We start from the raw sequence: 20597 nt of genomic DNA on the forward strand, positions 1-20597 counted from the left end.
GATTTTATAACTAATTTTTTGTATAAACATAATATAATTATTATTTGTTTTTTAATTTTTAGTACTAAAATCTTAATATTTTTATTAACTTGGGGGTAATTGAAAAAATATATATTTCGTTATTTCCTGCTATAGTGGAAACATGATTCTCCTTCGGGCATGATTGTATTTTGAAAGGTGGTAAGTGGAGGGTTGGTGACCAACCACAAATAGAGTAGTGTGATGATTGAAGAAGTAATTGCTTTTAATTTAGGCATATGAGAAACTCAACCAACCCATTACCCATGTATAAGGTCAAAATTCAAAACCAGTCAAGTGATAAGCTTCCTAATTCCCATTATTTGTTTTGATTATTCAAGTATAATTAAGAAATAACAAAGGAAAAAAAAAGAGAGAGATTTTTGCTAAAAAATATTTTTATTTTTTAAATTATTTATATATAAATTTAATTTTGATATACTGATAATGTAAAAAATTTTACAGAATCGTCAAGTTATATCTAATTTTTTGAATCATCTACTTCGCTAATGTAAAAAAAAATTATTTTATTAACATGTCATTACAATTAGATGCGTGTAAATTTATTTACACTGTCAGTGCCTATAAAAAGTAAAGTCTTTATATATATATTACCTTTAATTTTTTAATACAAAATTTACATTAAAAAAATTATTAAGTGACGTTACTAAATCTTCGAAAAAGAAAAAGAAACAAAGAAATTGTTATAACTTATAAGTAATGAGTGTGGCATTGTTGTCAGCGAATGCCCCAAAAGGTTGCGCAGATTAGCACGTTGGATTTAGCTAATATTTAGATTAGTGATTAAAGGATTTTAAAATTTATATATTTTTAATTAATAATTTTAGCATCTACTATTAGGTAAACTTTTTTTTTTTTGGGAGGTTGGTGAATTTTTTTTGCCCTTTTGTTTTGTTTTGTCTAACGCGAGGTAGGTGATTGACAGTGATTTATGTATATTTGGGTTCTTCAATCAGGGTCACTATATATGCATGCCTGCATGATCATGAATTCATGATGTATGTCCAAAATGGTGAAGACTATTTTTATTTGAAGTTGTTAATTAAAAATGGTTGAATAATTTAACAGAATTAATTAAATTATAATTTAATGAATCAAATTATTAATTTTACATGAAAATATCTGAATGTAAATTTTTAACTTCCAAAATATATACATATATCATAATCTATTAGGACTTGATTGTTAGCCTTTTAGGTATGATCTTATTATTTTTCCATATAATTTCCAAATCACAATAATTTATTATCTGGTGAGTAGTTAACGATGCATTACAATAATAATGAAAATAGTGTACAAAAATGAACTTGGTAAACTAAAAAAGATAACGGTATGTTTAGTGTTAATAGAGTAAAAATGAAATAAAAAAATTGGTTAATTAAGTAATTAACAATAATATTTTGAAATTCAGTTTTCCTTTTCGCTTTGATCATACTATATTAATGTTTTGTTTTCGTCATTGATATTGCATCAATACTTATATTCTTTCCTAATCCATGTCCAAAGCTTATAAGTATATCCACATCAATATACAAGTTGGTTAATGTTAACTAATTAATATTTTACTTTTTTATATTTATTCAAATGTTTACTTTTAGAATTTTATATTTTGTGTGCTAAGGGAGAGAGATGCATGTTTGATATCAACAACAACATAGAATTATACTAGTAAACTGTTTGAAAAATCTGATCGAGTCCAGTGCTACTTTTTCTATATATATATATTCCTCTCTTTAAATTCAAGGGCAATGCGACATGTGCGCCTCTCTTATCCAAAATTCTAAAAAAGAATAAAATAAAAGCGAATAGAACGAGAGTATATATTGTGTGCTTATGCCAAAATCTCTCTCTCTCTCTCTCTCTCTCTATATATATATCCAACTAAAATTAAGATAAGTATGAACCCAACCTAAAAAACGCACCGCAAGATAATGAAGACTCATACTACATATCTATATCTAACATTTATATAAAAAAAGTTTGCTTTTTTATTATTGTTATTATTGTCAAAGTAAATAATAAAATATCTTTTTTGTCTGTTTGCGATTTTTTTTTAAAATACTCTTAACGTTTAGTTTCATTCAAAATTACTACTAAATGTTAATTTTATATAAATTTTAGAGACAAAATTGAAAACTTTCATAAATAATTTTGATACAAATCGAAAATATTAAAGACTAGGAGGCCAGCAATTTTTGTGATTGTTAGCCATCAACTAGCCATCAATAATGATTTGATGGTGTGAGATTGGTGTGAGATTTCATTCAATGACTCACATTTTTCTGCTGGTTACATGCTGGCCAAAATTCAATAAAACTGCTGGCCCGTAAACTTTTCCATTTGAAAAATTTTAGAGATAAAAAACGTTATAAATATTTTTAGAATGGAAGTAGCTAAGAACAGCTCATGAATGAGTGAACTTTACAATCTGTGTATAGACATGCATAGTTCAATTGAATCCGCGTTTGGAGATCTAATAAAATTCTCCGCATCTAAGCATTCCATTATATTCCCTTCTCATCACTGTGAAAATGAGTATGGGAAAGCTAGTGGCAATTAACTTTCCATAAGCGCAAAATCAAAAAGAATAGATCTGAAACCATGTTAGATCGAAGCATCATAATTGTGAAAACGTGCATTCATCCATACAAAATTGATATAAGTTATAACGATTTGCTACAATACAAAGTTAGCACCACTTGCTGTGGCCCACTTGCCATTTCTATCTTACTTGTTTTAAAAGACAAAGGACTATAGTTTATAATTTACATGAATTACGAACATGAAGCATTTATTGCATACTCAATGGAATAGCCAACTACAAAGGTGGCGGTGGGGTTATTTACAAGACAAACTGAACTCAATTATAATTAGCCGACGCATTCTAGCTAGAACTATGTACACACACAAACTAATCTAATGTGTGTAACATGGTGGAAATTCAAGTGAAATCGACTTCGCATGAAGTTGATATCTGAGAGCCGTTAGATAATTTGACTGATTTGACTAAATTTTCATCCAACAGCTGTATCAACTTCACGTGAAGTCGACTTCATCTGAGTTTTTATCGTGTAACATTACATTATTGTCTTCCAACGGGTGAAAGATCTGTTAAGTTTTAGAATTTTGAAGCACAGAGTTCTTACCATGAATAAATAAATACATATTAAACTAAGCCCAACTATGCATTTAATCTTTCACATAAGTCAATAATTAAGTCCTTCTGTCTTGGAAGCAATGAACCATTAGACATAGTAAATCCTAAACCGTAGGACCTTAATGAATTTCCTCAAGCCATCTCTTTCTACAACCTAATAGAAAATTCTATTGAGACTATTTACATAAAAATATCTTTATGTAAATATAATAACTAAAAATTATTAGATATTTTTGATATGTTTAACTAAATTACTTGACACGATAAATATCTACATTTTAAATATTATTTTTTTATAAAGACGTCTTTATATAAGCAACAATTATTATCTTTAAATATTATCTACATTTTAGATAATAATTGGGAAATCTTCATTTATCATAATGTTGGTGGGGGTGGGGTGGGGGGAATTACTTATAAAGATTTTTATAATTAGTAATCAATTCATGGAAAGCATTGCCGCTATGTTTTTGTTTTATTATTTAGGCCGAGGGCTCATTATATGATGATATTTAATAATAATGAATTAATGACGATGATAATGATCATGATATATTAAAAAAGAATAGTGGGATCAACACGGTATCACTTAGGATTTGATATAATCAAATGACAATATATATAACATGACATTTTCATCTAAATAAATAAATAATACACATTTGTAGAATTTCCCTCCTCAACTGACCCACCCACCCCCAAAATTACAACAAAACAACCTTGGTTTTAACTCTGTCCACCCAATATGCAAACATTGCATCAGCAATCCAATAAAATGAACAGCTACTCGTATCAAAATATTATTTTTTGAGTACATGGAGCAACTAAGGACCATTGACTCATAGTAGTGATATCTGGTAGGTCTAGGTTGATATTAACGAGGAGCAGAAAAATTACCTCCATAAACTGTTCTAATGTAAAATTTCATTCTTCACCAGACATGAGTATAATGTTATGATACTGAAAAGTCAACTATTTGCATCCCTCTGCCAGCAACAGCAATCTGATAATGGTTCCTACATATGATACAAACCAGAGTCAGGTGAAAGAATAAGATGATGCATCACTCAATATTGTCCTGTCATATTCTGATATTTAACAATCACCTGACACAGGCTCTAGCAGATAATGCTTCTGGCTCTGGTACACTAACTATTAGATGTGCATGCTCGACGAGTTTACTGTCATGAAGTCGCCAGCATCTGACTCGCTGATCAAGTCCGGTTGAAAACACCCAAGACCCATCCGTCCACACACCTTCACAAACAAATGCTACCGATGATTAAACTTCTTGAAAACAGAATTTCCATAAGCATTTCATGGTTATCACTTGTCAGCTTTACAATGGGTATGGTTTTGCAGAGGTCATAAATATTTTATTATCTAGTCAATTAAAAGCAAATGCTAATCTCTTGGAAAATCATTTCAAACGAAAGAGTATTCTTGTAAGCATGAATATCTATAAAAGGAATCATAGATTTAAGATTTAGGGTGAGAGAAAATGCTAGAGGAAGTAAATGAAAATTTTCTAGGGAAAAAAATAAAAACAAGGAAGCACTAGTCTAACAAATATCACCTAACATGCCAACTTTTCTTCAAAGAAAGTAAAATTGCATATTCATACTGACGAGAATGAAAACGCTCCTTTTGAAGTATATTTAATTATTTACTCTGAAGGATAGATTCACCTTTAAATTAGGTAGGTCAAAATAAGAATGCTTTCTAAATTAAATTGGGGTCCATGGATGGATACATCCTTGCTACCTAGCGAAGCAACCTCACTTAAGAGGAGTTTTCTTTTAAGATGAATAATTAAATGGTATCTAACCTTTGACTGAAGAGCTGTGGGCCGAAGGAATTTTCACATAATTTAAGAACCTGATTCCATAACTCTTGCTCCAACTTTGAAAACTTATGTCCTCATATTCAGGTCCAGAGGTCCAATATCTTATTTCTGGAGTCACAACCCCATTATCTGAATTTGTTGACTTAAGTGATAGTTCAACGGTAAGATGATGAAGTGCCTGATCATCACCACCACTAACTATACTATATACATTGCAACTATTGTTGTTTTGGCCACCTTTTATCTCTGAAACATGGAGACAATTGACTCCAGATTGATGAATATTTTGCAAAAGGCGTAGAGGCTGTATTTCACATATTTCCACCAAGGAATTATCAGTTTTAATCTCCGACTTAGGGAAAGCTGTTTGCGTGGTTTGGGAACAACCCATTTTGCTGTCTTCGGATCCATTTGTTATTGAAGAGTCACCACTAACAGTGTCAGCATGACAGATGCTTTTGGTTTCATCTTTTGCTTTTGAGGTTACCTGATCACTGGGCTGCCTTTTCTTTGACAAACCACTGCTCAATGATCTCCACCATCTACCACCCTGACTTCCTCTCCCTGATTGTGGGCGTTTCTGACAATCAAAGAAATTCTCTACATTACAAACAGAAATCCTCTGCATAAAAGCTTCAACACTATCAGTCAGGTCCCAAAAAGCAATGCTCCCATCAGTAGATCCACTGATTGCAATATAAGCATTTCCAAATTGAGTGTTTTCTGCAGAAGAAAGTAAAGACACAATACAAGCAAAATTAAACCAGGAAATTAGATATTTGACAAAAAGATGTACAAGGACATCTAAAATTATTCTAGTGTGCAGAGTGAAATGTGAGATAGGAATGCCATAATCTTCTTAATTCTAGTTTGGCATTGTCACACACTAAACATGCCACAAAATAATACCTAATTACAAAACAACTGCCTAAATATTCATAAAAGACAAACTAATAAAGAGTATTGTAATAAACAAACTTCCAGATTCACAATAAAAGGAATGAAACAGGTGGTACAGAACATTTTCCAGCCTCACATCAGGAAAATACTCACCTTTAAAAGGCCTAGATATGGGGAAAATTATATGCTGCAATGACAAGACTGGGGCTAGTAAGGGAACTAACAAAGCAACATCAAACCTGCCAACGGAAAGGGAGCCATGTTAAAACATAACAAATGATTAAAAAGCATGGAACAACATTATGATAAGAGTTAGGTAGGAGCAACTGTATATACCATAGGCGGAAGGGCAAAACTAAAGACCGTAACACAAGTGTAGCATCTGAACAGGCAACAACAACAAAACAAACAGATATCCTGAAAAGTATTAACATGGAAGTAAGTTTGAGATTTTTTTTTCCCCATGAAATTATGTTCAGAGTTCACCGGAAATAGAATCAAGTAACAAATTGGTGTTTCTTCTACCTGGAACCCACACATTTAACAAGAAAAGCAGTAACAGCAAGATATCTCCAGTCATCCTCATGTTTATCTTTGATTGAGTTCATCATTCCCCTTTCATTCAACAGAGATCCAGGTCTACCATCAACCTCTGTATTAGAAACTTGTTCAGCAGCACTTACTACATTCTCGGGAGCATTTTCCGGATATTTCTGGGTAATCGAATATCTTGCTGGCATATCAGTAGAAAGCCACTGGAATGTCATTGATGAGGGCAAGCTTGACAAAAATTGATCAACTCCTTTTGAATTATACTGATGATCAATTAAAAGGTCATTTTTGTCACTCTGCTTCTGATATTTCAGTAGCCAAGAAGTTACCACACGCTTTGCACCCACAGATATGAGTAAGGTTAGATTATCTTCACCCTCAACAGCAGCATTCAGTTCACCATTTCCACCGGGTACATCAGTAGTACTTGGTGAAAAGGTATGCAGTTTTGACACACAACTAATTGATCTTACAGCTGATCCTCCAACATGTTCACCAAGCAGTTTTGACATGGACCAATTTTCAATATCTGGAGAGTACCTAAATCAAATAGACACATTAGGTGTTTAATAAGGTATTCAATCCAGCTCAACCAGACAGCAGACAGTACTTACAAAGTCAATCTCACAGTTCCATCCTCGCATCCAGTTGCAATCCAACTTAATTTAGAAAATAAGGTATGCTTATAAGAATCTCCAGGGAGTATATCTTCAGAGATAAAGCACAAGGAATGTATCTCTCTCCCATGAAATTGCAAATGTAACCTCTGAGGATATATCTTCTCACCTTTATCATGAATCCAGTGTCTATGGATATGTATCATTTCATCCTGTAATAATTGTCATTGTTGACTGATATGTTTAAAGAAAGATCTGATGGCCATATTCAGGTGCTTTAAGACACAAAAAAGTTTAAAGATATGCAAATTGTTTAGTTGTGTTTCTCAATAATTAAGAGTTCAAAGCATCAAGAAAACCTTGACAAAGGCAAAGCAATTTTCCTTCTCTGGTATATCACCTAGATAGTAGGAGTGAGGACGGCGCCATCCACCGCATGGAATTTTCACCACCTGCAGACAATGTATGCAGTTGATCATAACAGCTAGAGCAAGAAGTAATGTGATGCGAAACAGAGAAACAAAAGCAAATATTAATTGACCAGACTAGAGGAAAAAGATAGTCAAAGTACCTTACTCTCATTAACTAAGTTCCACACTATGAAATCAACTGATGCAAAACCAGCTGCATAACCGCCAGATAATGTACCAACAGAGTTGTTATTCGCAGAAACATTTTCAATCAAACTCAACTCTTTCACCTGTTTCAACCCCATGAATTGCAAAGTACGCATATCTCTATCATATTCTAGATAGCATATACATCCGTCTGCTCCGGTCTGAACATGAATAAAAATCAGAAATTGTATTCAAATTATGGCTAGTCAATATTTGCAGTTCTGTTTCCTGGCCTGCATATTAACAATACTCTTCAATAGGAACCTGAATAATCAAACTTACTGAGCTTATCTCAAGCTGATTATGACCAAGCTTAGTCACAGAAACACTAGACACACTTGATATACCATGAATCCCTTTGAAATGATTTGCCGGAGTTATCTTCCCTTCTTGTACTAATGATGTGCCAAGCACCAGATTCTTTGGCAAAGGGAACACAACCATATTACCACGTACATCTCCACACACTAGGATCTGCATAAAATTTGATATTCAGATTCCAGATGAATTTTCTATTTTTAAATTTGGTAACATCTCTGAAAATGAAAAATATCCGAAGATGTCCCAATTCCTTATTGTTCTTGAAATTTTGAAAATGTCATATAAGGTACATTTGTTTTCAGATCCTAGGACTCAGTATTGTATTTGGTGATCAGAGACTGGAACTAAAATTTCAGTTCCGAGACACTTTCAGTCTCTTCAGTATCTTTAGAAAGTGGGAACACAGGAGACTGAAATTTTTAGGGACGGAGAATAAAACTTTAATAACATTTCTTCTCAAAAATACTCTCATTTAACTTTTCAAATTTCAAATCTACCCTTCAATCTCCATATTTATCTTAAACTAAACATATTACTAAGACATAACTCAGTCTAGTATATTTTACACCAAACACAATACAGAAACTTAATTTAGTCTCTTTTTCCCAGTCTCAATCTCTTAGTCTCTATCTCCCTTCCAAACGCAACTTGAAAGTCCAACTCCATCTCTACCCAAAAGTTGTTATTTTCATTTAATGCATTAAGGGTCACAGTCTTAAAAGCTTAAACAAATGTAGACGAAGTCAGAATGTCCGATTCTACCAATTAGCTTATATTCTACCAGACAACATGAAGAAGCAATGCTGAACACTTCAAACTCCACCAAGTTACCCCTGGAAGACAGGAGACAGATAATCATACCTCTCCTTCCACGCAAGCATCCAAACACATTATCCGCATTCCAAAATTTGATATGAAATCTGCTATATGTGATGCACTATTACTCTTCATGGAGCCTGCGAGGCTAGATTGTGGGGGATCAGGCAACCTCCATAGTTTCAATGTTCCTCTAGGATCAGCTGTGAAGACATACCTACAAATTTTTGCATCATCATGTAAAGATAATCCTTTTATTAACTTGAATTTGAAACACAGTGAAAGGAATAGGAAACACAAAAAATATAAGTATTTATGCACAAGTATATGCAAAACCAGAAGGGGTAAACTAAGAATATTATAACGTATCAGGATCTCCAATCTGATTGCACAACACAATATGCATGGTAAGATGAAACCATGGGATGACTATGTAGCTTAACACATTGATACTAGGGCCTGTTAAGTGTGAACCAAAGAAATTAATGAAGTCATGCAAGTTAACTTATCAATAAGTAAATTTCTATTCCCTCGTTGAAGTTTCTTAATATAGGTTATCCCTAATGAATTGCAAGGCCAGGATACTTGTCAAGGAGTGACCAAAGAAGCAAAGGTTAACACCTCATTAACTAGATTCATGTATCTCTGCACTGGCTCCTAATCTTGTCAGTAGGTTACACAGTATTGTTTAAAGATACAGGTCATTACCTGCATCCCAGAGATTTGCACCAATAGGTACCCAAGAGCCGTCTCTCCATGTCAGCTGACCAGGTGAAGTTTAGTCTCACTGTAGGAGTACAACCATTATCAGTAACTCCAATAACTGTCATATTTCCTTTACCATCTCCAATAGCAACCCAATTGTCAGCACCGCAGTCAAGTTCAATTGAGTCCTTAGACAATAAATCCATACAGATAATTTGAGCCCCATTGCTGACCTGAACAAGTTGCTTCCACTGAGCACCTCTTGCACCAATGAATTTAGCATGGTAAAGAAAACCATGATTTGTGGCAACATAAAGACTGTCCTGAGAGGCAAGACGTAAACAACGTACATATTCACTCTTGCTGCAACAAACAAGATAGGAAAAGTTAAACAATACTAAAATTGGTAACAAAGGTGTCCCAAATTGAGTTGACAATTCTGAAGTAGGTATCTAAGGTGAGCATCACATTTAACAACCCTACCTGTCCATGAGTCCAATACGATCCAACACATTAGGGATGCAAATGGAAAATGTCTCTGCCCTGTCAGGAGGGCCTGGTGCTGCTGCCAATCCGCTGGATACAGAAGCATGAGGCTGATGCACTCTGATAGCTGAGTCAAACCCAGCCGTTATGAGAAGTGCCGAATTTGGGTCATACATACATCTCCATATACCCCTCCCTCTACATAACAAAGAATTCACACACTCCATTATTGCCCTATCTTCATTAAATAATAACATAAGAATTGAAAGGCATGCATGAAAGGCAGGAAAAATTTGGTGTCATAAAAACCAAATAGATAAGGCAACCTAAGTAGTAGTGTAGCATTCATGTATAATTTTTTGTGAAGCGGTTGCATGCTAATATTGCAGGGTATAACCACTAAGGGTTATGGAAATCCTTCAGTTCACAGAATTCAGGAGTTAAGATAATCAATTATCTTCAATGGCTGTTTGTTTAGAGCCACACAAAACCCAAAAGCCAACAATTAGAAATTTAACTTACAAAGATCAAGGATTGGTGTTTTAACTTACATGTGCTCCTTAATGACTTGCAGTTGTTCACCATCAACTCCCCATAGACGACACGTACAATCCTCACTGGCAGTGACAATCAACTGCACAAATCCATACAAAAAGAGGACCATTGCATTAATTTTGCTTTGCCTATGTACCTTGAGAAAAATTGAAAACTGAACAACAATGATTGGTTTACGTGATCAGCAATGCAACAATCCCAAACTCGAGCATTATGTCCGAATAAGACAAGGGCAGTGGGATCATGCCGCGTAAAATCTTCCACTTCAATAGGAACTGCCCAGACACGTGCACTACATTAAAGAACAGAGAGACTAATCATGAAGTGCATTGTTTTCAAAGAATAAACATAAAAACGTCCCACAATAGGACTTAAAGAGACAAACTCACCTACGGTCATCAGAGACAGATACCAGTTTAGAGCCACAAGACGACCATGCTATTCGGAAGATTGAACCTTCATGTCCAATAAGTTTACATACATGAACAGCCCCATAAAGTTGATCTTTGAACATACAGCAATTGCATAATGAAATGCTCTGACGATCATTGTCTTCTCCGAAGCTTGATGAACACTTATCAAGCTGAGGGGCCACTTTCCAAACAATAATCTTCCCAAACCAAACATTTTAGAGTAGTTAAAATAAAATAAAAATCCAAAGACATTAAGCAACATGCCAAAAGAAATTTTCATCAGAATAGTAGCATGCTTTATGCGAAACTTTGCAATCATGAATGTTCAACATGAATCAATCCCTGATCCTTACCTCATTAAATATTGTGCCAGATGCAACACGGAGAGCTTGAAGATTGTGACCCCATAGTCGCATCGAGTACAAAAGGCACCGCACTATGATCCAATTACAGATATAATCTCAATAGCTAAAAACCAAAGTCAATAAAGAAAGGAATCAAAGCCATGTCGTAGTAGTAAACAAACCAACCTGAAGATTGAACCTTGAGAACCGTACAAGAGTTGGAGATGTCCCAAACGTGAACTGAATTGTCGCTAGATCCTACAGCAAGAAAATGGCTCTCCACATTGGAATGAGCTAAACAACCCTACTACCCAATTACAAAGAGGCAAGCAAGCAAGAAAGGAAGATAAGTAAGAATAACAGAAATAACTACGAAGACATTAACGAAATGCTAGAAATATGGTGGAGAGTACCGTGAGAAAGCAAACATCCAAAACCCAGTGAGGAAACTTGGGCAACAACTGAATCAGGTTCAGCTGCGGGGACTCAGAAACGGCGTCGTATGAGAAGCTGAAAAGCTTGAGCCTCGTTTCGCCAAACACGGCAACTACAGAGTGAAGAGTGTCTTGAGAGGTGGCGATGCCATGGACGCGGATGCCTTGGAAGACAGAGAAGGATCTCAGAATCTTTGCGAGTTCTAAGTCGTAGAGAAGAATCTCAGATCCTAAACCAGCTAGAAGAAGAGGAAGAGAGTGATTGGGGATGCGAAGTAAACACAGAGCCGAAATGTCTCCAAGGTAAGGGCCGCGCTCCAAGCGCCATTTGCTCAAGTTCTGATGCTCCTCTTCCACCATTGATGAGTTTCAGAACGAAGCTTTAAGCGTAATAAGTTTTCTTATTTCTTTTATTGGTCAGGAGCTTAGAAAGGGTTTAAGAGCGACTGAATTGAAGAATTCAGGGTTTTACAAGTTTGGACCATTTTTCCCTCGGCCATGAATTTGTAAGGTGGCTCCGGTTACGAAGCACCGAGCGACTTTTTTTTTTTTTACTGAAATAAACTAAACAAAGAAATTTTTTTTTTTTGTGTTTGGGTGCACATACTTGTTTTTATATTTTTAAAAATAATTCTGATACATAAGGCAAATAATATATATAACGTGCATTTTTGGATAAAATAAAAAGATTGTAATGCATAAATCTTCTGGTCACATTTACTTTATTATGATTTAAAGTATCAAAATTTAATCTTCATCTCTTGTTTTTATTGCATAATAATTTTTAATTTTAAATATTCAAAACATATTGGATTTAGACTAAATTGAGTATATTCGCATTTCGTAGCTCTCTATTCAATAAGCAATATTTCATTTACCTTTGCGTTCAAATATAAAAAATTAGGTATTTTTTATTTATGTAATTTAATATTAATTTATATTTTACTGTTTATTTAATTTAATTTTTTATATGATAAAAAATATTAAAATATTCAATAAGTATTTTTTAAGAAGAAGGCTAATATTCAAGAAGGAAAACATATAACTTTTACAATATCAACACCTGTAGATAGTTTTTCTACTTTAATGAATCACGAAGAAAGTAAGATACAATCTTCAAAAGTTTAAAGAGTTACATCTGATGAGTTTGACCTTAATTCTTTATAATGATACCCTGAAAAATAACTTCAAATTTGACAATATTACCCAAATCAGAGAGATGAGGTTAAACGAGCTTATTTTAAATGAGATTCATATCAAAAGCATCTTGACAATTATCTTCTATCTGCCCTCCCTCCAAAATTTCGTTTCAAGCTCCGCCACTGGATACATGTATATTTTTTATAGTATTATACTAAAATTTATTTTGATATTATTTTTTTAGTAATTAAATGGGTTTTTTAATTTTGTTAATTAAAAATAATTTAAGTATACAATTAATTTGTACTAACTATATTTTTATACAAATGTCAAAATTGTTTGGTATATGAATAATATTTTTTAAAAAAATATATTTTAATTCCATAAATTTCTCATATTCTTATAATGACCCTTCAAATAGATTTTATTCTCGCAAATCACAAATCAGTTGCAATGTTATATTTGTTTCTTCTATTTTTTCAGTTTAATTCTGCGACCCCAAATTTCTTCTTGCATGTTATATTATGTACGTTAATTTTCATTTTAAATTCAATAGTAAATACTAGAATGGACTTAGGATATACATTTGCTAGTAAAAACTCTCTTTTTAGTCTTTTATCTGATATAATTTGTAATGTTGTAGATGCAGGGAAAATCATGTTGCTCTGGGTAATAACTGAAATTTAAAGAGCCAACATTTGAAATAACAAAATCTAAAGACAAAATAGTCATGATTGAAAATTTATAGACTTGAGTAAATTTGCATAATTAGTGTTCTAAGTTCTAACACTTTGTAATTTGAACATTACTCTAATTTGAAAAGATTAAGTCCTCATAAATAATTCTATTTCTTAAATTACAATGTTATAATTAAGTGATCTCATCCATTAAAACTTTCAAAAAAAAAAAGTGAAAACAAACAAGAGAGATAAAAATTAATAGGTGAATGATGTAGAGAAAGGAAAATATTTACTCTATGGAGAAGATAAGAATTTCTCTGAACAAAAATCCAAACATAGAAGTATCATCATCTCGTAATTTTGGTTCCAACAATATATTCACCGTTCTTAACTACTCAAAAAATCCAGGCATTTATCTACTAGTTCTACAGAGTGTACAGAACTGTAGATGACAAGTCGATGGCAGAAGATAAGAGGAGGCTGCTGCAAATTGCCACACCAACTTACATACCTAAGTATAGAGGGCACTCGCCGTTCCCCCATTTCGACAGCTGATCAAAATGTATACCCTAAACGGCCAAACCAAACAAAAAGGGCTCACCCATTAAGGCAATGGTATTAAACCTTCAACAAAAACAAGAGTCATATCCCAGCGTGCTATACTTGGGAATCCCACTCAAATTGGACCATTGAAATCATCACTCCTGAAACTAAAACTGGAGTCTCTGTTTATTCCAGTTTTATGCTTGGAGATACTTCACATTATAAGGCCATGGAGAAACAGATCCGTATTCAGTTGAAGAGCCTCTGGCCTCCCCCATTTCGCCAAACACCTCGCACAGGCAGTCCTCCGGAGTCATTCTTGTTACCTGGCAAAGGGTCTGTTCCAGGATCTGGCTCAGTCTGAGAGTTATCAAAATCAAGAAGGGCTGAAGCAGAACCATCCCCAAGTCGCACTCTAAGAAATTTGGAAGTTTTTTTACGTTGTTTACTGCCAACACCAGCATCCTCCTTTTTCTGATTTGATAAAATTCCACTCGATGCCTCTGTCTGCCCACTGATTCTCAAAGGTTGATTTCCCGAATTGGTATCAATCTGCTGATTGATTTTTGACTTTCCCTTGTTAGTTCGATAATCACCCCTTGATAGCACCTCCAAATTCTCTTCTGAAGATTTATAGCTTGACTGTAGTTGATGTACTGTGCTTAAGAAGCTATCTGCTAATCTATCTGTGGAGTTACTACCACTACCATCTACAGACTTACCTTTACCCTTCTTGGAAGCATTACTACCTTTAGAGGGTATGCCAGAACCACCATGGACCCATCCATTTTCTGGTAAAGCATTCCTTTGCAAACTACTTTTGTACGACAAAATGAGCTCTTCCTTCTTCTGAGGATCAGGCAATAAATTAGCCATTTCGGGTACAAGATGAGACAAACCAAACTGCTGCACACAGTCCAGATATGTCTCCGTATCAAGTGTGCCTTGACGATATTGACCAGATATGTCTTTAAACAAAGTGTATCTATCTTCATCAAAATCAAGAGCTCCACGAATCTTTTCAACCAATGACTTGTTAGCAGACTGAACATTTTCCACATTCAACGGAGTCTGAGTGCTTGCAGATAACTTGCTCACTAGTGAGGCAGAAACAGGAGGGAACTCAGAAATTGAAGCTTCAATGGGGTTGCTCTCAATGAGATTTGGAGCAGATGCAGAGTGAACCATTCTTCCATTATCACGTGTGTCCCGCGAAGAACCAACAGATGATTGTGCAAGGGCAGTTTTGGGTGTAGGCTGAATAGAACTAGCATAAGTTGAGGGTGAAGGTCCACTGTTATTTGCGGTCTTCATCTGACTAGAATTACGTGGCACTCCAGGAGCAGCATTTGATTGCAGTCTAGCTTGGGTAGAATTACGACCTGGTGCAGGCCAAGCATTACCAGCATTAATTACAGAAACATTTCTGTTCCCATGCCGACGCAAGCGTGCTGCCATGGTATTACTGGATGAACCTTCCAACTCCTGTTTGGACCTTTGCTGGTCATTGCTGGAAGCTAGTGGGAGTGGAGGGAAGGATGAATCTGCTAGTGCTGCATTCCTCGAGTTAGGTCCTAAGGCTTGGAGGTATCGTGCAGATGCTTCAGATCCCGATGTAGCTAATGATTCAAATGGCTGAATAATAGAATCAACATCAGCATTACCATCATCAACTGCAACTTGCCCACTACTTGAAGATGATGGATCATGAAATGTTTCCGCTGCATTAGCCATCTGCAGGCTGGCTTCAATGGCCATAGAAAGTTGATTTTCAGAAAAATCACGACGAAAGGAGCGGCCTCTTCCGCGGCGTTGGTCTTGATCATTACGCTTATACCGAAAGCTGGTCGGTATCTGCAGGGGAAGAACAAAAAGCTAACTTAGAGGAGTAACAAAGAAAGGAATATACTATTTGCCGTAGCAACGCCAAATTGCCAATGAAAAACAACAACAAACAGAATCGATTGTCACTGTACATGCCTGAAGAGCAGCGTTACGCTTTGACCGTGACATTCGCCCTCCATGTTCAATAGCATTATGCCTCTAAGCCAAAAACAAAGAAAAAGAGATTTAACAATGAGAAATAATCTCACAACAGTAAAGCAACTTATAATTTTATTTACAATGTTAGATAGAAATAGCAGAGCCAACCACCCTAAATAAAGCCTTGGGATAAAAAACAGAAAAAAGATCTATTTGTCATAGGAAGCACCTTCATTTCTGCTTCAGATTGAAACACAATAAACTTCTTAGCAAGGCAAGCTTCATCTTCACATAAGAAGTGCTCATTACGGAAATGGATCTGCACCAGCAGACATGATCATACAAATTCTTAAAGATTGAAGCAACAAAAAAAAATAATTTCAAGTCACCTTAATTAACAAGAACATAAAATAAAAAAATAACAAATATCTTACCTCCAGGTCATCATAATTCTTATAGTATTCATATTGTCCTGGATGCTGCCTGCATTGAATATACAGATTGCATGAAACTTATATTTCAATCCATTCAGACCAATATAAAGGCAGGGATATTCCCCATTTGAATGGCATAGTTCCTAGTTTCCTACCTTTGGCATATATGACAAGTATAATGTTCTGTAGACATGTGTGTGTATAATTCATTATCCCCATAAAATGGGGTTCTACAGAACTCACACATAGGATGCCCCATAAAACCACCTCTCTCACTCTCACTTCCATCCACTTCTGAATCACCTGTGCTTATATGCTGATTCAACTGTGCTCTGGTATAAAGCTTTTGCTCGCATATAAATACCTATGCCATAGACATGATGGTCAAAAACTTCAATATGAAAACAGATTACAAATTCTTCCATCAGACTACACATGTTCACGTTTAAAAACATTTATATGAACCCAATAGTATTTTATAGTTCACCTTCCTCCCCTCCAAACATAAGCTACACATAAGCAACTTATGACGGTGGAATAAGTGACCCTTCAGCTGCTCTATATTCCTAAACCTCTGCCGGCGCTTTGAGGCATCATGTGGTTGCTCCTCCATCCTGTCACATACACTGCAGGAAAGCCTGCACATAGCCTTGATCATCCTGTAATGGTCCATATCATCGAAATATGCATTTGTATCCTCATGGTACCAATATGATCCAACCTTGCCCTCCCTTGGGTCGGAGGGTAAGGATGAAAAATCATTAATCATCCGTGTATAGTCTCCTAGAGCCTGGAAGAATGCAGTAAAAATGAGTATCAACAACATCGTCAAACTCAAAAGGTAACAACACTTAAAAGAACATGGAATTAACAAATCAAGCCCCATATTTGAAGTACATAATTTCCAATAAAAAACGGTAGTGTCAATTTCCGAACAGTAACAGCAAATATTACTTAAAAATTTACTAGATTAGTTCAACGACAGAAATCCATAAAACAATAATGCCATGTTTGAATTTCTCATCAGATGCTCTTTAACAAAAATTAGCTGAGAACAAGTCATGACAACAACAACGGAAGTGGCAGTGACCATAGTAGACAATGCACTTGCAACTTAGAGACTTGACTAGCATTTGAATTGCAACCAAAACATGCCAATGTGGCGCAATTAAGATCTTAATTCAGTGAACAGAGACGAACGAAAAAGAAGCAATACGATAATACGGCAACAGACGGAAAATTCAAGATTCATCCAGTTTATGGAGGAGTGGCAATACTAATTTTATGTATACCTTGGTAACGAATACGGTGTCGCATTCGGTCTTGCAGATGCAGCAACGGCGATCGTGGCATATGAATCGGAGGCGAGAGACGCACGTGGAGCAGACATCGCGGTGCATGCAAGGTCCATAGGCAACCCATTCCAAGGGCTCGGCGCAAACGGCACAACAATCCTCCATCGCGAAGAAAGATAGAAACCCTAAATCTGCTTGATCACAAAGCAAGGTTAGGTGCTTTTTTTCTAGGGTTTGAAATTGAAGGGGAAGCTTTATGTTCTTGGATGGAATATTTTAATTCAGAGATATGCGTGGGGGCGAAGAAAATTTTGACGAGGAAAGGAACAGAGAAATTGAAAATTCCGAGGACCTTCTTGTTCTGTGGTTGGTACTTGGTAGTGGGGAATTGCCACCGCCACAGTAGACCCAAACCCAACTTAAGCTTAATAGATTTTTATTAAATATTTAATCCATCATTTACGGGTTGGTTCGATTGATCTTCTATTCTATTTATATCTTCTAACTAGGGGTGTGCATGGGTCGGGTGAAACCGGGTTTGATGTGACCCAAACCCGGCCCGAAATATATACCGGGCCTATTTGTTAGACCCGAACCCGACCCTAGACCCAATGAAACATATACACTTTCGGGCCACGATTATACCGGGTAAAAACCGGGTGAAAACCGGGCCGTTAACGTTATGTTACCTTGATACCTTCTTGTAAGTTAGCATGTAAAAGTATCCAAATTTCCAAGACTCTAACTATTATTTGACATGGTAAAATTCACTTAGAAAAATATAATAAGAACCAACTTTTATCTAAAATTAAAGCATAACCATAATCAATACTAATATTGCCTAATAACACTAAATATTTAAATTAATACAAATAACACAAGATTATGCATTAGTCTAAAGTCTTATGCATTTTAAATATAAAACATTAACTTATAGTCTTATATATAATGACTAGTAATACAAAATATTAAAGTTTATAATACTTAAATTTCACATAATAATAGCCATCATCCATTACTAATAACACAAAATATTAATTGTGTATGATGACCGGGCCACCGGGCCGATTTCGGGTGACCCGAGATATGGCCCGGACCCGACCCGAAATAATGACCGGGTCTATTTTTAAGACCCATACCCGGCCCTAGACCCGATGAAATCACACCAAATTAGCCCCAAAAGTGTTCGGGACCGAGCCGAATTTTCGGGCCGGGCCGGGCCATGCACACCCCTACTTCTAACAAGTAAAAAATTAAAAGTGACTCATTCATTCATATGGGAAAGTACTGAAAATTCATTTTTAATTAGTTAATAAATTTTTTTAATTATAAAAGCTTTTACTTTTTAAAAAATTTAAATATTAAAATTTATAATTTAAAATTTAAGCTTAAAAATTTATAGTTTAAAAGTTATAATTTGAAATAAATAAAATAATCAAAAATTAATTTTTGTTAGTAGAATAATAATAATAATAATAATAACAATAATAATAATAGAAATATATAGCTAGAGTAATTTATCATGTCTTATCGCAAGTAGTTATAGAATGATTTACACTTTAGTACTGTGACATCTCATTAACAAGTTAATGTGCAGGAATAATTGGTTAAATTGTGTGTTTTTTAGTCGGGTTGTAGATAATATTCTCCCTCAACTTGAAGAAGAAAGGGTTAGACCCCTCGTCGTTGTGCTAATGAGTTTTAAATTATGCAAAACTTATTAGAATAAAAATACACTGAAATTTTTAACAAATACGCATAATTTTCTTAGTTTTTACACTAAAATTACTTAATGAGTGCGATACACAAACTCAGTTAAAAAACAAGCACACAAACAAGACTGAATCATGAATAAAAACCCATCTAAATTAATTTTGAATCAGGTAACATCATTAATATGACAAAAATTCAATGATAGCAATAATAATAACGGCGATAACGATAAAAAAGATTAATGACGATATAATAATGATGATGATGACGACGATGATGATGGAGAACCAGGAGGAGGAAAATGAATGGAAAGAAGAAATCAAATGAAAAAAAAAGACGAGGAGAAAAATGTAGTGATGGTGATGGTGATGATAACAAAAGAGGAAAAAATGAGAAAAAAAGAAGGAGAAGAAAAAATAGCTAAGAAGAAAGATGCGCGTGATTTAAAAAGCGGTTATAACAACTTGGTTATACTTATTTTAGTATTTTACTTGGATGTAGAGCTTTATTCATTTATATATTAATCATTAGTCACATATCATAACCATATTTACAATCTATAAACTTTTTTTGAATAAAAAAATTACAAACTTAACTAATTTTGACTATTGATTTTTTTAGTTTAATTTTATGTTTAATATAAATGAATAGTTAAAAATCTAAACTAAGAATAATTTATTTTACACAAATATATTTTGAGGAATCGGTTCAACAAGTTTTATAGACCTTTTGTTATAAGTCTCTGAACTAGCCTTTTTAATTAATAGATATTATAAAAAATCCAAATCTAACCTGTTTTATAAATGAGTCTAGTAAAATCATGAACCTTGGTCGAATAGCTCGGCCCACTACTGCCCCTATCGTTAACCGTAATTTATTTGATAATTCAATTAACAGATTGTGCATTCTTACTTTTAAAATAAATTAAATTACCACTCTTTAATGCAATTTAAGTGTTTATTAGTAAATAGGTTGTTGTTGTGATTTACTAAAAAAAAATATCTGTA

At 34.4% G+C, this 20597-nt stretch overlaps 2 protein-coding genes across 2 annotated transcripts; both read right to left on the reverse strand.

The window, feature by feature from the left end:
- Positions 1-3766: 3766 nt before the first annotated feature.
- LOC107492340 (uncharacterized) lies at positions 3767-12335 on the reverse strand. Its single transcript, XM_016113348.3, has 19 exons — positions 11782-12335; positions 11555-11672; positions 11378-11460; positions 11001-11221; positions 10789-10903; positions 10608-10690; positions 10054-10254; positions 9574-9933; positions 8911-9082; positions 8011-8202; positions 7683-7889; positions 7471-7563; positions 7109-7323; positions 6468-7034; positions 6279-6359; positions 6096-6181; positions 5025-5765; positions 4303-4453; positions 3767-4212 (listed from the first exon to the last, which is right to left on the reverse strand). Exons 1-19 carry the CDS (start codon positions 12160-12162, stop codon positions 4149-4151), a joined length of 4131 nt encoding a protein of 1376 aa, XP_015968834.1. The 5' UTR covers positions 12163-12335; the 3' UTR covers positions 3767-4148.
- A 1791-nt stretch (positions 12336-14126) lies between these two features.
- On the reverse strand, positions 14127-18300 carry LOC107492341 (E3 ubiquitin-protein ligase HEL2). The gene is made up of 7 exons (XM_016113349.3): positions 17875-18300; positions 17070-17372; positions 16738-16946; positions 16583-16631; positions 16378-16467; positions 16146-16208; positions 14127-16019 (listed from the first exon to the last, which is right to left on the reverse strand). The coding sequence occupies exons 1-7, from the start codon at positions 18040-18042 to the stop codon at positions 14415-14417; spliced, it is 2487 nt and encodes an 828-aa protein (XP_015968835.1). The 5' UTR covers positions 18043-18300; the 3' UTR covers positions 14127-14414.
- Between the last annotated feature and the right edge of the window lie 2297 nt (positions 18301-20597).

The sequence above is a fragment of the Arachis duranensis genome, chromosome 6 (assembly GCF_000817695.3).
Source record: "Arachis duranensis cultivar V14167 chromosome 6, aradu.V14167.gnm2.J7QH, whole genome shotgun sequence".
In the NCBI taxonomy this organism is placed as follows: Eukaryota; Viridiplantae; Streptophyta; class Magnoliopsida; order Fabales; family Fabaceae; genus Arachis; species Arachis duranensis.

Bases quoted from the DNA above. Each gene is read 5' to 3' on its own strand.
- LOC107492340 (XM_016113348.3), bottom strand. From the start codon at position 12,162: ATGGTGGAAGAGGAGCATCAGAACTTGAGCAAATGGCGCTTGGAGCGC. The intron at 11,222-11,377 runs GTAAGGATCAGG...TGGTTTGGGAAG, and splicing joins CTGGCACAATATTTAATGAG to ATTATTGTTTGGAAAGTGGC. The intron at 4,454-5,024 runs GTTAGATACCAT...TTGTTTGTGAAG, and splicing joins CCACAGCTCTTCAGTCAAAG to GTGTGTGGACGGATGGGTCT.
- LOC107492341 (XM_016113349.3), bottom strand. From the start codon at position 18,042: ATGGAGGATTGTTGTGCCGTTTGCGCCGAGCCCTTGGAATGGGTTGCC. The intron at 17,373-17,874 runs GTATACATAAAA...GCATTCTTCCAG, and splicing joins ACACCGTATTCGTTACCAAG to GCTCTAGGAGACTATACACG. The intron at 16,632-16,737 runs GTAGGAAACTAG...TATTCAATGCAG, and splicing joins ACTTGTCATATATGCCAAAG to GCAGCATCCAGGACAATATG.